The sequence below is a fragment of the Chanodichthys erythropterus genome, chromosome 11, assembly GCF_024489055.1.
Source record: "Chanodichthys erythropterus isolate Z2021 chromosome 11, ASM2448905v1, whole genome shotgun sequence".
Lineage (NCBI taxonomy): Eukaryota > Metazoa > Chordata > Actinopteri > Cypriniformes > Xenocyprididae > Chanodichthys > Chanodichthys erythropterus.
Genome location: NC_090231.1, coordinates 43344288 through 43365624, shown reverse-complemented (window position 1 = coordinate 43365624; position 21337 = coordinate 43344288). Strand labels below are relative to the sequence as shown.

Genomic DNA, 21337 nt, shown 5'->3' with positions numbered 1-21337 from the left:
CAGAAACGGTAGTGCAAATAAACATATATTAGTAAAGTTAAAGAAGATAAAAATGCAGATATTAAATGGCATATTTGAGAGATGGTATTCAGAAACCGTAGTGCAAATAAACATTTATGAAATAGACATTCTCAACTATATTTCTTGAATGTAAAAGAAAAAAGAAAAAAAAAAAAAAAAACAGCAAAAATACAGAAATAATACACATCTATTGGTATGGCCAAGAACTGGCAGAGCACCCATAGCGTGCGTCTCAATCAGCTCCCTAGTTCAATACTCAGGGCACTGATCAGGGAGTCGGCCACATTCATTTAAATGGTATAAGTTACTGATACACGACCTAGGAAGCTAGGGAGCTGTTTGAGACGCAGGGATAGTTTGTAGGGGTCTTCCTCATCTACTTACTCTCTCTTCGTCGTCTTGTGTGCTCGGCAAGACTGTTTTGTGCTTGAGCGCCACCAAGTCATGTTTTACTGTAACTTCAGCAGCTCTAGGCACGTGAACAAAAGCACCAATTTCATTGGTCGGCCAGTTTTTAACGCGGCGCTTCAAACCAAAAAAACAAACCAGAGACGTTTTTTAAAAAAATTACGCTTTTACTCCTCGTGTTTTTCGCGTCGGTGTGCACACTCACATTGGCGCCCGTTGTTTAGTCACGAGGCGTTAAACGCCGGCGAAAATCGCACGCGATATTCGTCCTGGTGTGAACAGGCCTTAATGTTAATAATTTCATCCATGAACATGATTTCTGCAATTAAGATGTACATACTATTTGCAGAAACATTAATTTTACACAATATTTACCCAATTAACTAAGAATACTTGAAAACAAAACAAGCATTATTCATTGACAATGTTGTCGGCAGATTTTGGATTCGTTTCAGACCTGTTAATCAGTCAAATGGGCAATATCAAAGTGGCTGGTGAAGTGTACGGTATTAAAATTCTGGCTGATACCAATACCACCAATAACAGATAATGGTACAGATATAATATTAGTAATTTCAAATTGTCTATCACACATTTTAAAGGGTCATTACATTGATTTAATTATTGAGTACTGTTTAAAAAAAAAAAAAAAAAAAAAAGGGTTTTAAGCCAGTTACTTACATCTTTTGCAATAGTCTTTTTGTCCGTAGGAAATATCAGTTTACATTACACATTAATTGTAATAATCCAATAATCCAGTTAGTATTCACAAGCAGTCTGACAACAGCCGGTATGCTCCACATGGAGATCTGATCTCACCATCATCAAGTGCATCTGCAGTTACATGAACAAACAAACAAAAACTGAGACAGACTAAATCCAGCAAAACTGCGGCAACCTTACCTCCAAAGCTAGTGAAAGTTTTAGGCACCTGTTTGAAAATGCTGTAAAGTGAGGATGCTTTCAAAAATAAATGTCATAAATAGATTTTATTTATCAATTAACTTCTTTTAACTCAAATCTACTCAAAATTAAGAAATATTTGGTGTGAGCACCCTTCGTGTTTAAAGCAGCTTTTCTCCTAGGTACACCTGCACAGTTTTTCAGATAGCTTTGGAGGTAGGTTTCTTAGAGATTTAGTCTCAGTATTTTCATGTAATCCCAGATGGACTCGATGGACTGAGATCAGATCTATGCGTGGAGCATACCAGCTGTTGTGCATACAAAATTCTCACTGGATTACAATTAATGGCAAAAGGAATGTTTGGAATTTTAAACTGATATTTCCTACTGACACACTATAGCAAAAGATATAAATAACTGGCTTAACTTATTTTTTTGGTCAAAAACTTAAAATAACTTTTGTCACCTCTGAAATTTCATGTCTGCTCACATAAAGGCTGCATGGGCAGTGGAAGGAAAAACAATACCACTATATACATTTCAGAATCCAATCAAATCACATGGCTAAGATTCTATTATAAATAAAGCCCCTTTTTACATAAATACCTGCATTTCACTCCAAAGTAATATACATATTACTAAAGTTAAACATGTTGTAAAGGCATTTCATGTTGTCTTTAAAGAATGACCTGTGTTTAGGGCAAAGGAAAGTAATATAAGATGACAGCCTGATACATGTTTTTTAAGCAGAGCATTTCAAGGGGCTATTTCTCCAGTGATGATTCATATGTGGGGGCTTTTTTGAGTAGTGCTCCGGGTGTTTTAGAAGTGAATGTATCCCTACCTCCACTTCATCACCCTCACAAATGTCCTTGTGGTAATCGGGTGGGGGCGGCAACCTCACGTCACTGAACGGCAGCTGTCTCTCCGGTTGCCAACTTGTGGAAAAGAAGTCATACACACAGACACAGAGCTGTCAGTCAAGTTTCACTTCTTTGACACCCCACCTCCAAAAACCCTGCAGACTGGCCTAACAAAACCCAATGAAGAGAGAAACAGCGCAGTTTAATGGCATATGTATACTCTGGAAGATGTCCGTTTTAAAGTAGTATCACGCTGGTGGAGGAGTATTTGTGTGAGGAGGGGTGTCAACGCTGAGATATAAGGGTTCATTGTGGCTATACTGAAATGTGCAAAACATATGCTCTCAGAAACAAATGTTAAGCTCACAACTTTGAATAAGTCACACTTAAATGAACACAAAAGTTCAAAAAAAAAAAAAAAAAAACTAATTTTCTCAGTTAGTGAAAAACCTCACTTTTATTGAAATTCCTTACACTGTCTTAATCTGTTTGACTTTATCAACTAAACAAAGGTTAGACAAATTCACTATTATACACAAATCTAATAAAATCCAAAAGCAAACGGTATCAGAGAGATGACAGTGCTCCTGGTTGTCCATGGGTCAGCAGAACCATCCCAAGAATTGCAGGGCTACTGTCCCACACTCCCCTGCCTGCATACCTCACTGATCTATTTATGGATCTCAGTCAGCCCAAAACGGGGAGTGAGAGAAGAAAAAAGAAAACAGATAAAGATGGGAGGAATAGGGTGACATGGAGGGAGGGGGGGGGGGGGGGGGAGAGAGAACTATAAAGACTGGTCTGTCAGTTGCCAGAGAGAATTAGCACAGATGCTGAGAGACGGGCTGAAGCACATGGCTAAAGGAAAAGTGGAAGTGATCGGTCAGTTAAGCACAAAATAAAACAAAAAAAACAAGCTGATAGTTTACTTTTATTTAAATAAATTACATATAGATTGATCTACTTGTACATGTTAATACTAGCATGAATTTAATAAATAAAATATTGGATACAACCATGTTTATTTTTTTATAAAGATGTACACACTACCATTCAAAAGTTTGGAGTCAGTTAGGGCTGGGCGATAAAACGTGAATTGCAATTAATTTCTCGATAAAATGATAACAAAAGTTTGATAAATGTTCAATATAATGTTTATGCTGAAAAAGCAGAATGAAACACAGATAACGGTGCCAGACAGACCATTTATCAGCTCAGCTCAAATGGCAGCACAGGGCTCCAGAAGCATTTTGCTGAACGGTCTTGATCACGTGACTATTAAACAGCACTGTGCGATCCAGTGAGAAGCACTTAAAGGGTTAGTTTACCCAAAAATGGAATTTCTCTCATTAAGTACCCTAGTGTTGTTCTAAACCTGTAAGACCTTTGTTCATATTCGGAACACAAATAAGATATTTTTTGATGAAATCCGAAAGGTTTCTGAATCACACATAGGCAGCAACGTCATTGCACCTTTCAAGGCCCAGCTGTTGACATAGTAACAGTGCAGCACTTCCTGGTTCTACGTCAGAACGCTGACTCAGTATTGGCCGACACTGTACACGAGCAGCACGATGCATGCATTTGATGCTGACTCAGGAGCTGACCACCATTTGCGTTTAAAACACAATTCAAGCTACTGCTACTGTCAAATCAAGCTACTGTGAAATGTGCATTTCTAAGAGACAAAACATGTAATATTATTAATATTGCAGCCTGCACAGCAAAGTATACCAAAGATACGTGCCATCAAAGTCCGCCAACAAAAACCTGTGATGATTTGAAAATATATCATAGGTTAGAACATGCAGAAAGTAAGAAATAATTCTTTCTATTAAATTTATTTTGTTAAGGAAAAAGACCGAAAAGGAACTCCAAAATGTTTTGAATGTTCTACCTCAGATTAATTCATTAACTACAATTAACGGTCTGGTTTCTTCAACTTTCTCTCAGGAGCAAAAGTCTGCCTTTAAACTTGAAAGAAATAAAGATTTGACATTTAACGTGACAATTATCGATATTGCTGATATGAAAAAATGTTATTGTGATAATTTTTTTTGGTCATATCGACCAAGCCTAGGGTCACTAATAGTGATCAACTGATACTGATTTTTTTTAGAACTAATACCGATAATTTGTGTGTTTATGTGCACGATAACCGATATGCAGAACCAATATTTATTTACTGTTATACTTCTGTTTTTGACACAATTACAACACCACTGAACTGAACCATTTTATTTATAACAATCACTCCCTCCAAAAATAAAATTTATAAAAAGCATCAGCAGCAACACTAATGTTAACAATAAGCAAAATAAATGTAGAATGTCTGTTTTCAAATGGAGAAAATAAATTAAAGACAGGAGACATATCAACTTTGCAGAAATGCAATACTTAATTTTAAACTACACAGTTTTAGTAGATTTATAAGCCGTTTAATAGGCTAAAGAGTGAAGAATAATTCGCTGGATAATGTTAAATAACTGAATAATATTCTCTGGAATATTGGAACAAACAAAACATTGTATTTTATTGCATTTCTAAACTGGTATGTTATATCAGAATTATTAATAATGTTTTTGTCGTTCTAGATTATGAAATCTGTGGACAAAGCGTTGTTTATCTTTATACATTTACACAGAACTATACTCAAACGGTGATGGCTCGCAGAGATAATGAATAATTAATTTCCATAGAGTTGTTTACTTGGATGTTTATTAGCGAATTAATGGTTATATAGTAAATGTTTATATAATTACGGTGTTTTCAAAAAGTGAAATTACATGCGGTAGCTGAGCATAAACCCGCAGCAACCCGTTTATTGAGCATCAACCCACTGAGTGAACAGCAAAATGCAGAAAATTTCACAAGATTAATGATGAGCATAGACAACAGAGAGAATTAAATTCAGCGCTTTTATTTCCAACATGTGCTCATTCATGGCTGTATTATTTAATTCATGCAAAGTTACATATTTATTGGGACAGGACTTGACAGATTATCTTATGTGACTCCATGAGTTTGTCTATTTCTTAGAGATAAGCTGCATAAACTAGCTACATTTTAGGCATCTATGCAACATCTAATTTGTGCATTAATGGCTATTATGTTAAATAAAATGTACTAATTATAGAAAAGCAGGTATACTTTACCTGTGCACGCTGTTGTCTAGTCTCCCCTCAAATGGGCTTTAAAGGGTTAGCTCACCCAAAAATGAAAATTCTGTTATTTATTACTCACCCTCATGCCGTTGCACACCCCTAAGACCTTCGTTAATCTTCCGAACGCAAATTAAGATATTTTTGTTGAAATCCGATGGCTCAGTGAGGCCTGCATAGCCGGCAATGACATTTCCTCTCTCAAGATCCATAAAGGTACTAAAAACATATTTAAATCAGTTCATGTGAGTATAGTGGTTCAATATTAATATTATAAAGCGACGAGAATATTTTTGGTGTGCCAAAAAACAAAATAACGACTTATATAATGATGGCCGATTTCAAAACACTGCTTCAGGAAGCTTCGGAGCATTATGAATTAGCATGTTGAATCAGCGGTTCGGAGCACCAAAGTCACGTGATTTCAGCAGTCTGGTGGTTTGACATGCGATCCGAATCATGATTCGACACGCTGATTCATAATGCTCCGAAGCTTTCTAAAGCAGAGTTTTGAAATCGGCCATCACTATATATGTCGTTGTTTTGTTTTTTTTGGCGCACCAAAAATACTCTCATCGCTTTATAATATTAATATTAAACCACTGTTCCCACATGAACTGATTTAAATATGTTTTTAGTACAGTAATGGATCTTGAGAGAGGACAATTCATTGCTGGCTATGGAGGCCTCACTGAGCCATTGGAATTCAACAAAAAGATCTTAATGTGTGTTCCGAAGATTAAAGAAGGTCTTACGGGTGTGGAACGGCATGAGGGTGAGTAATAAATTACGTTATTTTCATTTTTGGGTGAACTAACCCTTTAATGGCGATCCTGCACGCAATTCTCAAAACACCCACAAGATGGCAGTGTTTAACGGAAAATACAATATTACAAAACCGATATCCGATTATGGAAAAATGCTTAAATATCGGGGAAAATATCGGCAAATCGATATATTGGTCGACCTCTAGTTACAAATATTTTTTTATGTTTTTGAAAGAAGCCTCTTATGCGCACTAAGGCTGCATTTATTGGATCAAGAATACGCAGTTAAACAGCAACACTGTGAAATATGAATACAATTTAACATTTTAAATCTTTTTAAATCATATGATGATTTGCTGCTCAAGTAACATTTCTTAATACTATCAATGTTGAAATCAGTTGTGCTACTTAAACGGCCAAAACTTACTTGTTTTCAAAGACTATTGTGAGGGAGTCTTCGTGTACATCCTTGATGAAACCCTAAAAAAGAAGGGAAAATATGATCAGCAAAAGGGTTCTCAATGGCACCAAGTTAGCACATGTTGTTTGGGGAGCTAACAACACCTGTGAGACACAGATGTGATACAAAACCATGTGATTTTACACATTAACTTCCTAAAGCAACATGTATATATTTGCCACAAACATGGCCACAAACACGTCACGCATGATGGCTTGTGAATGCGAGACATAATTGGGGAGTAGGCAACCAAAGTCCCCTCCTCAAAATCTGTTACTCACAGGTGCATATGTAGGCCTATTTAGAGTCACAAGACACATGAATTCACATATAACCACCTAATGGATGAATCACTCTTGTCAAATCCACATTATCGAACAGAGAGAGAGGTCTAAAGTTTTATTTCTGTATGTCTGTCTATAACTGTGAATGTAAAATGTACAATAACCAGCTCTATTTATGAGCTATTAAAATAATTTTTTAATGTCTTTAATTCTGCTATTTACAAGTCAGCAAAATCTGAAAATCTGAGCATGCTTTTAATATAGACTGTCCTGTGTTGAAGCCATTCCAATGTACTAGATTGTGAAGTTACATATTCCCATGTTTGCTTACCACATATGCCCATGAGAGGCATGGACCATAATGTTAAGGTGGCAGTTCTGGGAATGTGATACTACAGACTACAAGGACCAAGCAGGATGAGTTGCAGATAACTAATCGACCCTTGTCCATCCTCTATTGATTCCCTCACTGGGGAACCTCAAAGAAACCTTGAAGTTAAACTGCATATCTAGAATAACTTTCATATTTCAAACTTATGAATAGGTCTTATAAAAAGTCTGTTAATTAAAAAAAATAATAATTAATTAATAAAACTAAAAATACACATTCAAGACAGGAGAAAAAGTAATCATTTAAGATTCTGCACATATCAGTTGCACTGATCACTAATCTGAATATTGGGGCAGACTTTACCCTTCAATGTCTACTTGGTGGAGTTAGAAATATGCTTAAGATTTTTATACTCACATAACCTGGTTACAAACCAAGACATTGATCAGATCATCCCCCGGATCAGAACTTGTTGTTGGAAATGGGATTACTTGTTAAATAGTCAATTTAGAATTAGAAGAACACGGTGACAGAGCTTACAGCAAAAATGCAGAATGTGCATATAAATAAAACAGAGGTGAGACTAAATTGGCAAGAATTAATCTTTTACATAACATCACAACATGATGGGTCATGGAACAGAAAAAGTAAAGAGAGCAAAGGATAGAGTGCTAGTAATAGTATTGGTGGGGGGTTGCAGAGTGTTGTGTGTCAGATCACCTGTTCCTCTCCCACCTGCTTTGGCCCCTCAGAGTTTTACAGCTTGAAACAGCCATCACTGTCATCTTACTACAAAATAGTATATCCTTAACTAAATAAATCACAATGGAATAATATCCAATTTAATGAAATAACCGATGGAATAATATGCCCATCAAAAAAAAAAAAAAAGTTTCATATGGTCTGTTCTATCAGGGTTGGGCTCTGTTGAATTCTCAGTTCACACTTCCACAGAGATGGATGAAATCAGTGAAACATGTGACTCTTCATGGCACACATTTGCATCACTTCACAGCTGCAGTTTGATAAAACTGGATGGTCACGACACCAAAATACCTTGTGATTTATCAAAGGAGCCTGATCTCAACTTGAACAAATTCACCATCATCGGCAACAGCAGTACTGGAATGGTTCTTTGGTCCAAACAGCTCATTTGGTTGAAGCAACACAAAAGCTGAATTGAGTGGTTTCCCCACGGCCTAACCTGAACACATGCTGACCAAAAAAATGGGACAGGCTTGTGAATAACAACCAGTGGCTCTAGTTTCCCAAAATGAACATAAAACACAATTTAAGGCTGACACTTTGATATAAAAATCAAAAACACTGCCTTAATCTTAAATGGATAGTTCATCCTTAATGAATATTTGTTGTTCAATTTGGAAGAATGATGCCGTCAGACACCATTTACTTTTTTGTTGTCTGGAAAAAAAGATGCAGTGAAAGTGAAATAAGTCCCTAACATCTTCTGTGGCCCACAGAAGAAAGAAAGGGTTTGGTACAAACATGAGGATGATAAATGATAACGGGTTTAATTTTTGGGCTAACAATCTCTTCAAGCGCTGATGGAGTGTCCCATCACGTGTCTCAAAACAAAGTGAGACACCCATCCTCTCATGAAAGCGCCTGTGATGCCCATAAATACTATATAGGTATGGCAGCTCATTAGGTTGAGACACTGCCATTGGTTTCTTGTCAACAGACTCATTAGCTAACCTGCTAACAGGACTCGGTGGTTCTCATGTTTACCAGCTAAGAAATAAAATAAATAATCTATCCAAACAGGCCGATGACTAGCGAGTAGGTCCAAAATAGCAGGGAGCACTTACATCTCGGTTCTCTTTGAAAGTGATGCACGTCACTGCATCACACCTGAGCTGTCTAGACTCGTTTGTGAATGCGTACACTTGATGTTAATGGTTTCATATTGTTGTTTAAAATAAGGTTACCTTGTAGAAGGCCCCGTTGGAGCCGCGCACCTCCACCGCCAACCCGTCCATGTTCGTCGGCGCGTCCCCACGACTGTGCCTTTCTTTAGGCGCTCCGACAGCGTGCGAGTCCGGTATCACCCCCAGCTTCACGGGCCTCTCGCCGTTCTCCGGCCGCTTGTGTGTGTCCAGTGTTTCGGGTGAAAGAGGGGGGCAAAGGTGACGGGGGAGCACAGAACTCACAGGGAGGGGTTCAACTCCGACAACCTTTCCAGTGGGGGCAAATCAACTCAATAACGGCTGCCTAAAGCGTGAGGGAAGATCGCAGGAGTGCAGCAAGTGGCGGGTCTGGTGCTGGACTGATGCTGTCTGATGACGGTGGATGTAAACGAGGTGTTAGCACAACAGCTAACGCAGCCGCTAATCAACAGTCACCGACACCTTATGGCACTTGAACTCACGGTTCCTGTATATGTTGGGGTGATTTTCGTGAGAATCCTCTCTACTATATCTGAAAACGATCTCGATTAGGACGTTTGTTCATTAACAAGACTGTAGTTATGTGCTGCTACACCCTTCCCCTCCAACACACGCCGTCAGAGTGGAGCAGCAAGACTGTGAATGACCCCGAAATCCCCACCCCTCTCCACTCTACGCCCCGCCCATTGTAGCGTTTGTGGTTGGAATTGGTCTACTGTGCTGCCACTCACGCACAGCTGCGCGCCATGATTGACGGAACTGTCGAGGGCCGGTCGACTCGGACTCAGTGCTCGCGGCTTCAGATTCGCCGGGTTTGTCCTATTAGCACCAGTTGTGTAGTTGCTATATTTGGGTGGCTCTGGTTTTTGAGAGACCTACTGATTCACAAAAATGATCATATGTAGGCTACATGTCATGTTAACACAGTTTCCAAAAATATGATAATGTTTGTTAAACATGAGGCAATGCCAGATGCGTTGGGGCCTTTCATAACATCAAACACCCTATGGAATCATGAACCCTATTCATGATAAATAATCATAAAATGTACTAAATTCAAAACACACTTTGAAGGCTTTGGTGCATTAGGCACAGCTGATTGATTTTGTATGTCAAACATTTAAAATACCCAGTGTATTTCTTTTTAAATCAGGACTCATCTAAAATGTAGACTTGAAACTGCTGCTTTTTATAATCCTTTGTTTGAAACACCTTATGGCAACATTAAAATATCATAGAATAAGTAATCAAATGCCATGCATAACCACTAAACTATATTCTTACAATAGGCTACTTTTTGTAACAGATGTTGGAAAGTGAAATTTCACAGCTTCATGAATGTTGCACTTGCACATGTTATGGTATATGCACTAGTCTGATACAAAAGGAAACAAAAGTACCCTTAAGGTAGCCTAAAAAATACATAGAATTGTCAACAGGATGCTGGGATACTTGATAACAAACATGGAAGGTGTGAACTGTTCCAGGATGTTGGTCAACTTGATGCTACTTATTGATGGGTGAGGAATGAGTCGTGACACATCAAACAGTTTGACCAAATGAGAAGGTGAGGAATTCAGGAGGGGGTTGAAGAAATGACAGCTGAAGACAGCAGATGTTGGAGGACATGTGTCAAATATCAGAGGATGTTTGAACAGATCCAAGCCACTGCATTTGTGAAGTAAAGGGATATAAAGTGAATTGGGAAGTTAATGTTCCATTAGAGAAATGTCTTCAGTGTCACATGATCCTTCAGAAATCATTCTAATGCTGATTTGCTGCTCAAGAAACAATTTGTCTTATTATCAATGCTGAAAACAGTTTTGGCTGATTTATATTTTATGTGGAAACCATGATATATTACCATTCAAAAGTTTAGGGTAAGATTTAAATAATAATAATAATAAAAATAAAAAATACTCTTATTCAGCAAGGATGCATTAAATTGATCAAAAGTGACAGTAAAGAGATTTATAATGTTACAAAAGCTAATATGTTAGTCTTAAGGTTATGAATAAGTTGGTTTACAGTCTCAAAATTTTCATGATATCACCGCAGATTTCAGCTTCTCATCAGATATTTTCTGTCCAATCAAATGCTCTCTAGAATCAACAGCAACCTGCCTCCTACATTTTAAATAGACACTGAAGCTGCGGTTGAACTCGGTCACTTGTTCACACATTTACTATTTTCTACATTGTGAATGGCACATAGTGGACTTTAAAGGGGATAGGGAACGATGAAGACAGTGATATGCTTTCCATTGAATAAAGTCTGGTTTCACGTTACCGCGCACACAGTCTTCTCTGGTCCAGAGACACAAGAGCACAGAGTGGATCATATAGCAGGTAGTCAACCAAAATGCCTATTACAGCCATGTGTCTTGGCTAATTAATTATCAAATAGCCTAAGTGCATTTGGTAACACTTTACAATACGGGTACACTAATATGAATTAGTTCATGCTTAACTAATGCACAGATAATCATGTTTTAATGTATGACTCATGGAGAACTAAACCATTAATTAATGATTACTGCATCAGCAACTAATAAAGTTTCTATATGATTAATAGATTAAAGGTCCCGTTTTTCGTGTTTTTTTGAAGCTTTGATTGTGTTTATAGTGTGCAATATAACATGTGTTCATGTTTCGCGTGTAAAAAAAACACAGTATTTTTCACATAATTTACTTAACTGTATATCGCTGTTTCCACTGTCATAAAAACGGGCTGATGACTTCCTTGTTCTATGAAGTCCCTCCTTCAGAAATATGTAACGAGTTCTGATTGTGCCAGCGGTTCCTGTGTTGTGATTCGACAGCAGCTTAGCGCTCCTTGCCCGGAAAGGTCACGCCTCTTACCATAACGTGTGCTGCACATAGTTTTACATGTGGATTATTGTGGTGTTGTGCCGAATGAACACAAAAGACAATAATTCCTGAGAAACTGAACTCTTTAATCTCCACAAGCAGCGACAGAAAATGTACAACTTTAGCACTCACTCAGAAGAGTACCTCATACGGAAAACAGCCATATACATAAACATAGTCCCCTCTTGTGGCCATTATGTGCACTGCAGTCCAACATTAACTATTGCAGTAAGGATACCACAATTATAATTTTCGGGAACCGAGTTAAACATAAATCGTAACCATTGATCTCTAAGTACAGCGTCCCTGGGAAGGCCAAACAAAGGTGATTGGACTGCGGGATGAAAATAACACCGTTTCGACGACATGGCGACAAACATACTCTACAAACGCAACTCTTGCTCTTCTCCGTGGGAGCGCAACAAGACCACGCCCCCTTTTTTGTGTATTCCTGTGGGCGGAGGTTAGTCAAAAAACTGTTTTAGTGACGTCATAAAAGAAGGAAGTAGAGGGATGTAGTCCAAACTGGCCGAAATTCTGGAAAATTTTAAAGCTCAAAGTTCAATGCCAAGCGAGATATTTTATTTAACAGATTTTATTTATACTCTAACAACAGCATTACACACTAACTAAAGTTTGAAACATGGGATCACGAAGAACGGGACCTTTAAGTAATATATGAAATGTTATTAATTAAATGTGTCATTGTCACAGAGACGAACTCCGTGGTTCCCTCCTCTGGCCATCGGAGGGAGCCTTCCCCCGAATACTGACACACACACTATATTACCCATAAGCCCGTGCCTTGGACTGATTACTGCTCCAGCTGTTACCCATCACCCGGACTATAAAAGACTCTCTCATGCATCCTCTTATCGCGAAGTCTGAGCGTTTATATCTCTGTCTGATTATCTGTTGTTGACCCTGCTGCTACCTGTTACCGATCCTTTTCTGCCTGCCTTTGACCCTTGCCTGGAATAACGATCTGTGAGTGATATCTGCTTGTCTTGACCTGTCTGCCTGTTACCTTGACCACGATTCTGCCTGTCCCTGACATTCCTGTTTGCTCCTGTTTGACCTTGCCTGTACGACCATGCTTTATTATTATTAAAAGCATGCAAATGGATCCCAGCCTGAGTGATGATTCGTTACAGAAGACTTCGCCAACACAAGATCCAGCTGCTTTTTCTCACCTGTGTGCTACGATGTCTGCCCAAGCCAGTCAACTCGCTGCCCACCAGCACCAGCTCAATCGCCTCACTCTCACTCTCACAGAGGAACTGGTAAAGGCCCTGCAGGGAATGCAGATCTCTGCCCTGCCGCAACTGCCACCACTGGTGAATCCCTGCCTCTCTCTGCCAGAGAAGTTCAACACGATCCCACACAGTGTAAAGGCTTTACTTTCCAGTGCTCCCTCTTCATCAGCCAACAACCTGCCATGTATGCCACCAATGCCAGTAAGATCACTCTAGTTTGTTCTCTGTTTACTGGGAAAGCACTGGAGTGGATAACGGCTGTATGGGGAGAAGATGGGGCGGTTTTCCCGACTTATGACTACTTCATGCAGCGATTCAAGGAGGTTTTTGATCATCCTAGCACCGGGAAGGGAGCAGGTGATCGTCTCATGGAGTTAACACGGGAAAGGAGGACGGCGGCTGAATACGCTCTCGCTTTCCACACGCTTGCGGCACAAACTAACTGGGTGAGTGACACATTGAAAGTTTGCTTTAGAAGAGGATTATCTCATGAGTTACAGACGGAACTGGTATGTCGTGATGAGGGGAAAAGTTTGGATCAATTCATCGAACTTGCCATTCACGTGGATAATCTCATCCGATCACGCAAAGCTGGCCAGAGACGCAGTGCTCGCTCCATACAACCTGTCGAATCAGAGAACCCAGAACCTATGCAGATCAATGCTTACCACCTATCTGAAGAAGAGAGAAGTTGTAGACTGACTCATCGCCTGTGTCTGTACTGCGGCAGTCCCAGTCCCGTCGGCAACAACTGTCCAGTGTGCACTTGTCCAGAGAACCCACGGTCGGTGAGTGAATCTAATGCATATTACAACTCTGACCTGTCTATCTCCGTACTCATAACTCTGACGTCTCATGACACCCTATGAGAAACAATGCCGCTACTAGACTCCGGGGCTGCGGGGAACTTTATCTCCCAATCTTATGCTCAACAGTTCAAAATTCCTTTAATTGAATGCTCTTCTTCTCTCGAAGTGAAAGCAATAGACGGGCGACCCCTGGGCACAGGACGACCTGTGCAACCACCCTGCTTCCTCTCAGATCCATTCAGACCAGCGAACCCTCACACATCTCTGAAACCCCTTCTGATCTGCAACTCCCCGAAGAATATCAGGACTTGTCTCTGTTGTTCAGCAAGGTACGTGCCTCCCAATTACCACCCCATCGTTCATATGACTGTGCAATCGATCTCATCCCAGGAGCAACACCACCCAAGGGCCGTATCTTCCCGCTCTCTCAACCAGACTCTGAGTCCATGAAGAAGTACATTGAGGAGGAACTAGCCAAGGGTTTCATATGTCCATCCACATCCCCAGCATCGGCAGGCTTCTTCTTTTTGAGTAAAAAAGACGGCAGTCTCCGTCCCTGTACTGACTACCGTGGTCTGAATGATATAACTGTCAAGTTCCGCTATCCTCTGCCTCTGGTCCCTGCAGCTTTGGAACAGCTTTGCACAGCCAGATTCTTCACTAAGCTCGATCTGCGCAGTGCCTATAATCTGGTCCGCATCAGGGAGGGGGACGAGTGGAAGACCGCCTTCTCTACCGCTACTGGGCACTACGAGTACCTTGTTATGCCCTTTGGGCTGGTCAATAGTCTATCCGTTTTCCAGGCTTTCATTAATGACGTGTTCAGGGACATGCTTAACCGCTTTGTTATTGTCTACATAGATGATATCCTGATATACTCCAACACCATGGAGGAGCACGTCCAGAAAGTCAGACAGGTTATTAAACGACTAATCCAATACCAACTATATGCCAAGGCTGAGAAGTGTGAATTTTACAAAACCTCTACTTCATTCCTGGGATACATCATCAGCCCCGAGGGCGTCGCCATGGACGAGAAAAAGGTGAACACCATTCTTAACTGGCCATGACCCAACACCCTCAAGGAAATGCAACGGTTTCTGGGGTTCTCCAACTTCTATAGACGATTCATACACAACTTCAGTACCATAGCCTGTCCACTCACCAGCATGGTAAAAAAGGGTCAATGTCAACTCAAGTGGACACCCTCTGCCATAAACGCATTCCAACAGCTCAAGTAACGCTTCACTTCTACGCCCATCCTGCACCATCCTGATCCGTCACTCCCGTTCACCGTCGAAGTAGATGCATCCACCACCCGTCTTCTAGCAATCCTCTCACAACGACAAGGTAAGCCACCTAAACTGTACCCCTGTGCTTACTGTTCCAGGAAACTCACAGCTGCAGAGCGTAACTACAACGTCGGTGATCGGGATCTGCTGGCCATGAAAGCAGCGTTTGAGGAGTGGCGCCACTGGCTGGAGGGAGCCATACACCCGTTTGTCGTCCTCACAGACCGTAAGAGTCTTGAATACCTCCGAACCGCCAAAAGACTAAACCCCCGCCAGGCTCACTGGTCCCTGTTCTTCTCACGTTTCAACTTCACTGTAACCTACTGACCCGGTTCTAAGAATGTCAAGGCAGATGCATTATCTCGTCAGTTTGAATGTCGGGCTCACTTTAAGTCCAAGGACTTTCTGTCTGTGTGCGGAAGCGGGTTTAGCTCCCCTGAGTTTGTCAGGTCTGCTGATTATGACATACATAGGCGATTGGCTCATAATAGCCGAATTGAAAGAGAAAGTGCAGTAGGACACCTGCCATGTGTTCATGCACATCACATCTTTCAGGTTCAGGGTGAATGTAAACAAGAGCAATTTTACACCCAGTCAGAGTGTGATTTTTCTGGGTTTGGAGCTGAACTCAGTCTCCATGTGAGCATGTCTCTCTCAAGAGCGTGTTCTCTCTCTAATGAACTGTCTGTCACAGTTCAGAGAGGGAGCAAAAGTGCAATATCGCACATATCTCAGACTGCAGGGTCTAATGGCTTCATCTATCCAGGTTTTGCTTCTCTGACTTTTGAGAATGAGAGTGTTTATGCAATGGGTTTTTTCACTGCATTTCAGCCCGTTACACAATCTTTGGTGCTCTGTAACAGTGACGTGCGCATTGTCCTACCCACATCCGGACAGGGTGGCTCGCTGGGCCTGGCCTGTGAGAAGACAAACTTAAATGCGCTAGGGCTTCCCCCAAGTGTGATTGCTACTATACAGAATGCAAGGGCCATTTCTACACAATCCTTATATGGTTGTAAGTGGCAAGTGTTTGAAGGGTGGTGTGATGGGAGAAGTCTCCAGTGGTGTAAAGTATTTGAATAAATGTAATTAGTTACTGTACTTACATATTTTTTGGCTACTTTGTAGTTGTACTGAGTATGAAAGATTGTCAACTTTTACTCTCTACTTGACTACATTTTTGAACAAGTCAATATATTTTTTACTCCAATACATTTGTGATGAGTAATGCAATTACAGATTACATTTTGCATGGCACCTAACTTTTTCTGCAGCAGTTTGTTTCGAATATAAAGAAGATATTTTTGTCATCTAAGGGCATTGAAGGTACCATATCTTGTGCATTTTTCCTTTATTCACCCAAACTTGTCAACAAGGCTACTTTACGTGAATGCAAGTGCATTAGCAGGTAGTTGCTGAACTGCAGGTGTTTGATTTAGAAGATGAGGTCATGACTGCAGACGGTGATGAGGCCAAAACCAGCACATCCAGTGCAAGTAGGCTTTGACTATTTAATTTTACTTAACATTTTTTTATTTACCTGCTATACTGACAAGACCTTTTTGAAAGATTTTGGTTTATTAATGGATTTTTTTGTGTGCATTTGAGCTTAACTAAAACTTTAGAATTTGTAGACATTTAAGAGGCAGTTGTGTCGATCTTGATTTATTACAATATAAAAACTCAACTGTGTAAAACAACGTCAGTGTAATTGACCTATATTTATAGCCTGCGTGATGTCATTGGAATGTGTTGTAAGTGAAGCTATAATTAGATTGACCGCAGGTGCATCTGCAGATATTTTGTCTGAAGAGTAGTCCTGGGACACCCCAGTGCGGCAAAGAAAGCACAGCTTTGAGTGTAGCTTTTGAAAGGGAACGCCCCGCGTTACTTTACTGTAACCCTGTTCCCTGAAAAGGCGGGAACGAGAAGCTGTGCTTTCTTTGCTGCAAGCCTGCAAGTCCCCAGTTTTCTTTAGAGAAGTTATAGCCATTAACAGCTTGTCAGGGTCTGGGGCATGTGCCTGTTGATAATTTTCCCTGCAGAAAATCCAGAACTGTAGAAATCTGGCAGTTAACCAGATCTGTATGGTGTGCAATACACCATCTTTCAAAGACACCCCATTTGTTAGCATAACTTGATCTAGTGGAGGGAGCCCTAGCACTTAAAATAGTCTCAATAACATCAGGTGAAAGCCCTGTGTGCCTTAGTTGGTTTCCCCTAAGGGGCCAACATGAAGGTTTCCACATCTCCATCAGGGGATGAAATATCATCCCCTGCACCTGAGACAGAAGGTCCCTCCTTTTCGGTATCGCCAATGGCGAGCCGTTGAGGAGAGATATTATCTCCGAGAACCATATTCCGTTCAGCCAACGTGGCGCCATCAGTAAGAGGCAAGTCCCTTGTTGGTGAACTTTGGTTAGAACTCCTGGAAGCATAGAAATCGGAGGAAACACATACAGGTGCATCACATCCAGACCCAGGGGAGCTGGGTGACTCTGAAAGAAGTAGAGTGTATCCATATATATAGTGCGCTGCCTGTTGGGGGGGCAAAGAGGTCCAACTCCGTTTCATAAAATATTTACCAGATTTGTTTCACTACCTTGGGTGGAGCTTCTACTCCCCCGTCTGTATGCTCTGTCTGGACAGATATCTGGGGATACAAATCGCCCTGAGGGACAGGAACTTGTCCTGAGTCCATAGCAGAATGCACTGCACTAGCCTGTCTAGACATCGCAAACGCAGTCCAAGTCAAGTCACCTTTATTATTTATATTGCGCTTTTTACAATGTAGATTGTGTCAAAGCAGCTTTACATTGATAACTGGTACATGATTTTGGCTGCACAGCATCTATTAAAGAATAGTGTCAATGCAGGCAGATCAAAGCACTGTTGATTATCAAATGTCCATCCTGGCAATTTGTATTAGAGGCTACCGCAATAATGTCCACCCGCACTAGGACATGGTAACCCCTTAACTGGTGGAGGAAGTACTTCAGGGCCAGAAATACAGCCATCAATTTAAGGCAATTGATGTGCCAAACGAGATGATGACCTCACCATATCCATTTGGACTGGACGGCCACCTAAGACTGCTCCCCAGCCCATACAGGAAGTGTCTGTTGTTGGCTTCTTGCAACATCAACGCATATAGAGTGGGGCCTAAGGTAAAAAACTGTGGTCTGAGCCACATAGAAAGGGAACAGTGCAATCTTGGCCTAGCCTGACATTTTTCAGGGTGGTTAGAATGGTCTTGACTCGAGCAGGAGACAATTGTGCCAGCATCGTGGTCGAATCCCATACGACCCCTAAATATGTCATTCTCTGAGTATGACAGAGAACACTTTTCTTCTCGTTTAGTCTCAACCCCAGAGAAACTAGATGAGCTAGTATGACATCTCTGTGTTGTAATGCCATCTCTTGTGACTGTGCTAGTATTAGCCATTCGTCTATGCATTTTGTGTATGTGTGGGGTGATAGGGCAAGGCAAATGGAAGAACCCGATATTGGTAAGCTTCGCACCCAAAAGTGAACCTCAGGAACCTCCTGTGTGTGGAAATATTTCTATGTGAAAATATGAGATTGAAATGGATCATTATGAACCATTCGTGATGTTGGATTGCGACACGATCATCTTTACGGTTAACATCTTGAACTTGAGAGCTTTGACTGAATGGTTTAAGCCTCGAAGATCTAAGATTGGACGCAACCCCTCATCCTTTTTGGAAACTACGAAGTATCTGCTGTAGTAACCTGACTCTCTCTCTAGAGAGAGAAACATGCTCTATGACCCCTTTCTTCAGCTCTTGTGACATTAAAGTCGCTTCCCCCGGCTTCACGGTAGTGGAGACCATGCTGTTGAAACACGGAGGACGATGAATAAATTGGATTCTGTATCCTTTTTCTACTGTCTTTGGAACCCACGCAGAAATCCCTGGCAGTAGTTTCCACACTGCCAAGTTTTCTGAAATGGGCACTAATTTTGATACTTCCCTTTGAGGGGATGCTAGATTTTCCCCGTCCTGATGTGTTAAAGGAATCAGCGGAACACCTAGCATTTCACTGAAAGCACCAGAGGTGGCGGGGGAGAGTTTATGTGAAGGTATTGAGAAGGGGCGGGTGTTAGATATTATGAGGCTGTTGAGTGTGATGAGCTGGTCCCCAGTTTTTACGAGGGGAAGCGCAACTCGCTACAGTCTGCCTTTGAGCCTTTTTTAGCAGGTCAGCCTGGTCCACCTGCAACACTGCCATACACAAGCAGTACCAGTCTAACACACTGATCAAAACGCCTTCCTACCAGCATGGATGTTATTATGCATAGCTTGGTGGGGAGCACTGTCTCTTTAAGTGACTATGAGCTCCAGAGAAGAGATAGCTTGAAAGTGTCTCTTCGAACTGGAACACCATCGTATTATCACATGCCCTTGCACCCACGATAGTCGAATAAGTTGACATAGAGGGCACAAAGGCACACAAAAAATAAGGTTTTCCCCATGAATGAGTTAATGTCATGGAGGACCTATTTTATTTTGCTTATATATATATATATTTTTTTTTTATAAAATTATTTTATATATATACAATATATATATATATATATATATATATATATATATATATATATATATATATATATATATATATATATATATATATATATATATATATATATATATATTGTAATTTTATAAAAATATATATTATATTATATATATATAGATGGCCATTTCACTTATTAATTCCACAGAATTAAATGCAGCATTAAATGAATTAAATTACCAGACAAGTAAACACGGTCTGTAACACAGCCATTGTGTAAAGCGCAGTACCAGCCTGACTCGCTGTGAAACGCCTCTGATGATGCGCTCCCAGGGGAGAGATGACACGCGAGCATCTCTCAGATCTGAGGCAGCATCGCATAAAAGCGTGCCTTCGCACCCACGATAGTCGAGTGGGCCGACGTCATGGGCACAAAGATATATTTATTTTATAAATGCTTTGGGGGTCTGACTAGTGTTTCACTGCATGAGTGACCCCCCAGAGCAGACGCTTCCTCGACTGGAGCTAATGGGAGCCTTGATAGGTGCTGGGCTAGCTCATAACCTGTCAAAAGCTCTTAAAATCGGAGAAAGCCAGCTCCATATGTGGACAGACTCAATGATAGTCTTGAGCTGGATCCGCAGTTCGGGGCAAAAATGGAAGCCCTTTGTGGCAAATCGAGTGACTGAGATTCAGAGCCTCATGAAACCAGAGTCATGGTCACACTGCAATGGAAAACACAATCCAGCAGATCTGCCAACAAGAGGACAATCTGTAGAAAATTTGATTGATAATCACTTGTGGTGGAATGGACCTGATTTTCTCCAGTCAGTGGATTCCGTAGTATCAGCAGATGTAGAGCTTCAAGAAGAAGAGGTAAATGCAGAACTCAGATCTAAATTCCAAGTTGCAGTGCAGTTTAGCAGCACAGATGAAAGAGAGACGCTGCTTGACCTGCGCAAATACAGCAAATTTAGTACTGTTCTCAGAATAACCGCTTGGGAAGAGATTCCTCACCAATACACGCTCAAGCGTGAAGGAGCATGGAGAACTTTCTGCTGAAGAGTTAATGACAGCCGAGTTGTATTGGGTCAGAGTGACTCAAGAGGAGACATTTGAAAGAGAGATGAACTTGTTCAGGGAAGGGCAGAATGTACATAAAGATTCAAAAATCAAAGAACTTAAACCATTCCTTGATGAGCAAGGCCCGATTAGGGTGGGAGGAAGGCTGCAGCAATCTGATCTCACCTTTAGAGAGCAGCACCCATGGATACTACCTGCTAAACACAGGTATTGTGAACTGTTAATTCAAAACTGTCATGAGAAGGTTTTGCACTCGGGTGTAAGAGATACACTCATGCAAGTCAGAGACAGAATTTTGGATTCTGAAGGGTAGACAGCTCGTTAAGCAGATAGTCGGAAGGTGTCACGTCTGCAAGAGGTTTAAGGCTAAGCCAGACCAGCAG

General features: G+C 40.8%; 1 protein-coding gene across 5 annotated transcripts in view; it reads right to left on the bottom strand.

Annotated features, from left to right (window-relative positions):
* The window catches only part of fxr2 (FMR1 autosomal homolog 2), a 156363-nt gene extending 146641 nt beyond the window's left edge, over positions 1-9722 (bottom strand). For all 5 annotated transcript variants that reach the window (XM_067399868.1, XM_067399867.1, XM_067399869.1 and 2 more), the window contains exons 1-3: positions 9148-9722; positions 6551-6603; positions 2177-2270 (exon numbers count right to left, since the gene is read on the bottom strand). In XM_067399868.1, coding sequence (XP_067255969.1) covers positions 2177-2270; positions 6551-6603; positions 9148-9198 — 198 coding nt within the window. In that variant the 5' untranslated portion in view covers positions 9199-9722. The remainder of the gene's footprint in view (positions 1-2176; positions 2271-6550; positions 6604-9147) is intronic.
* Positions 9723-21337: the final 11615 nt, after the last annotated feature.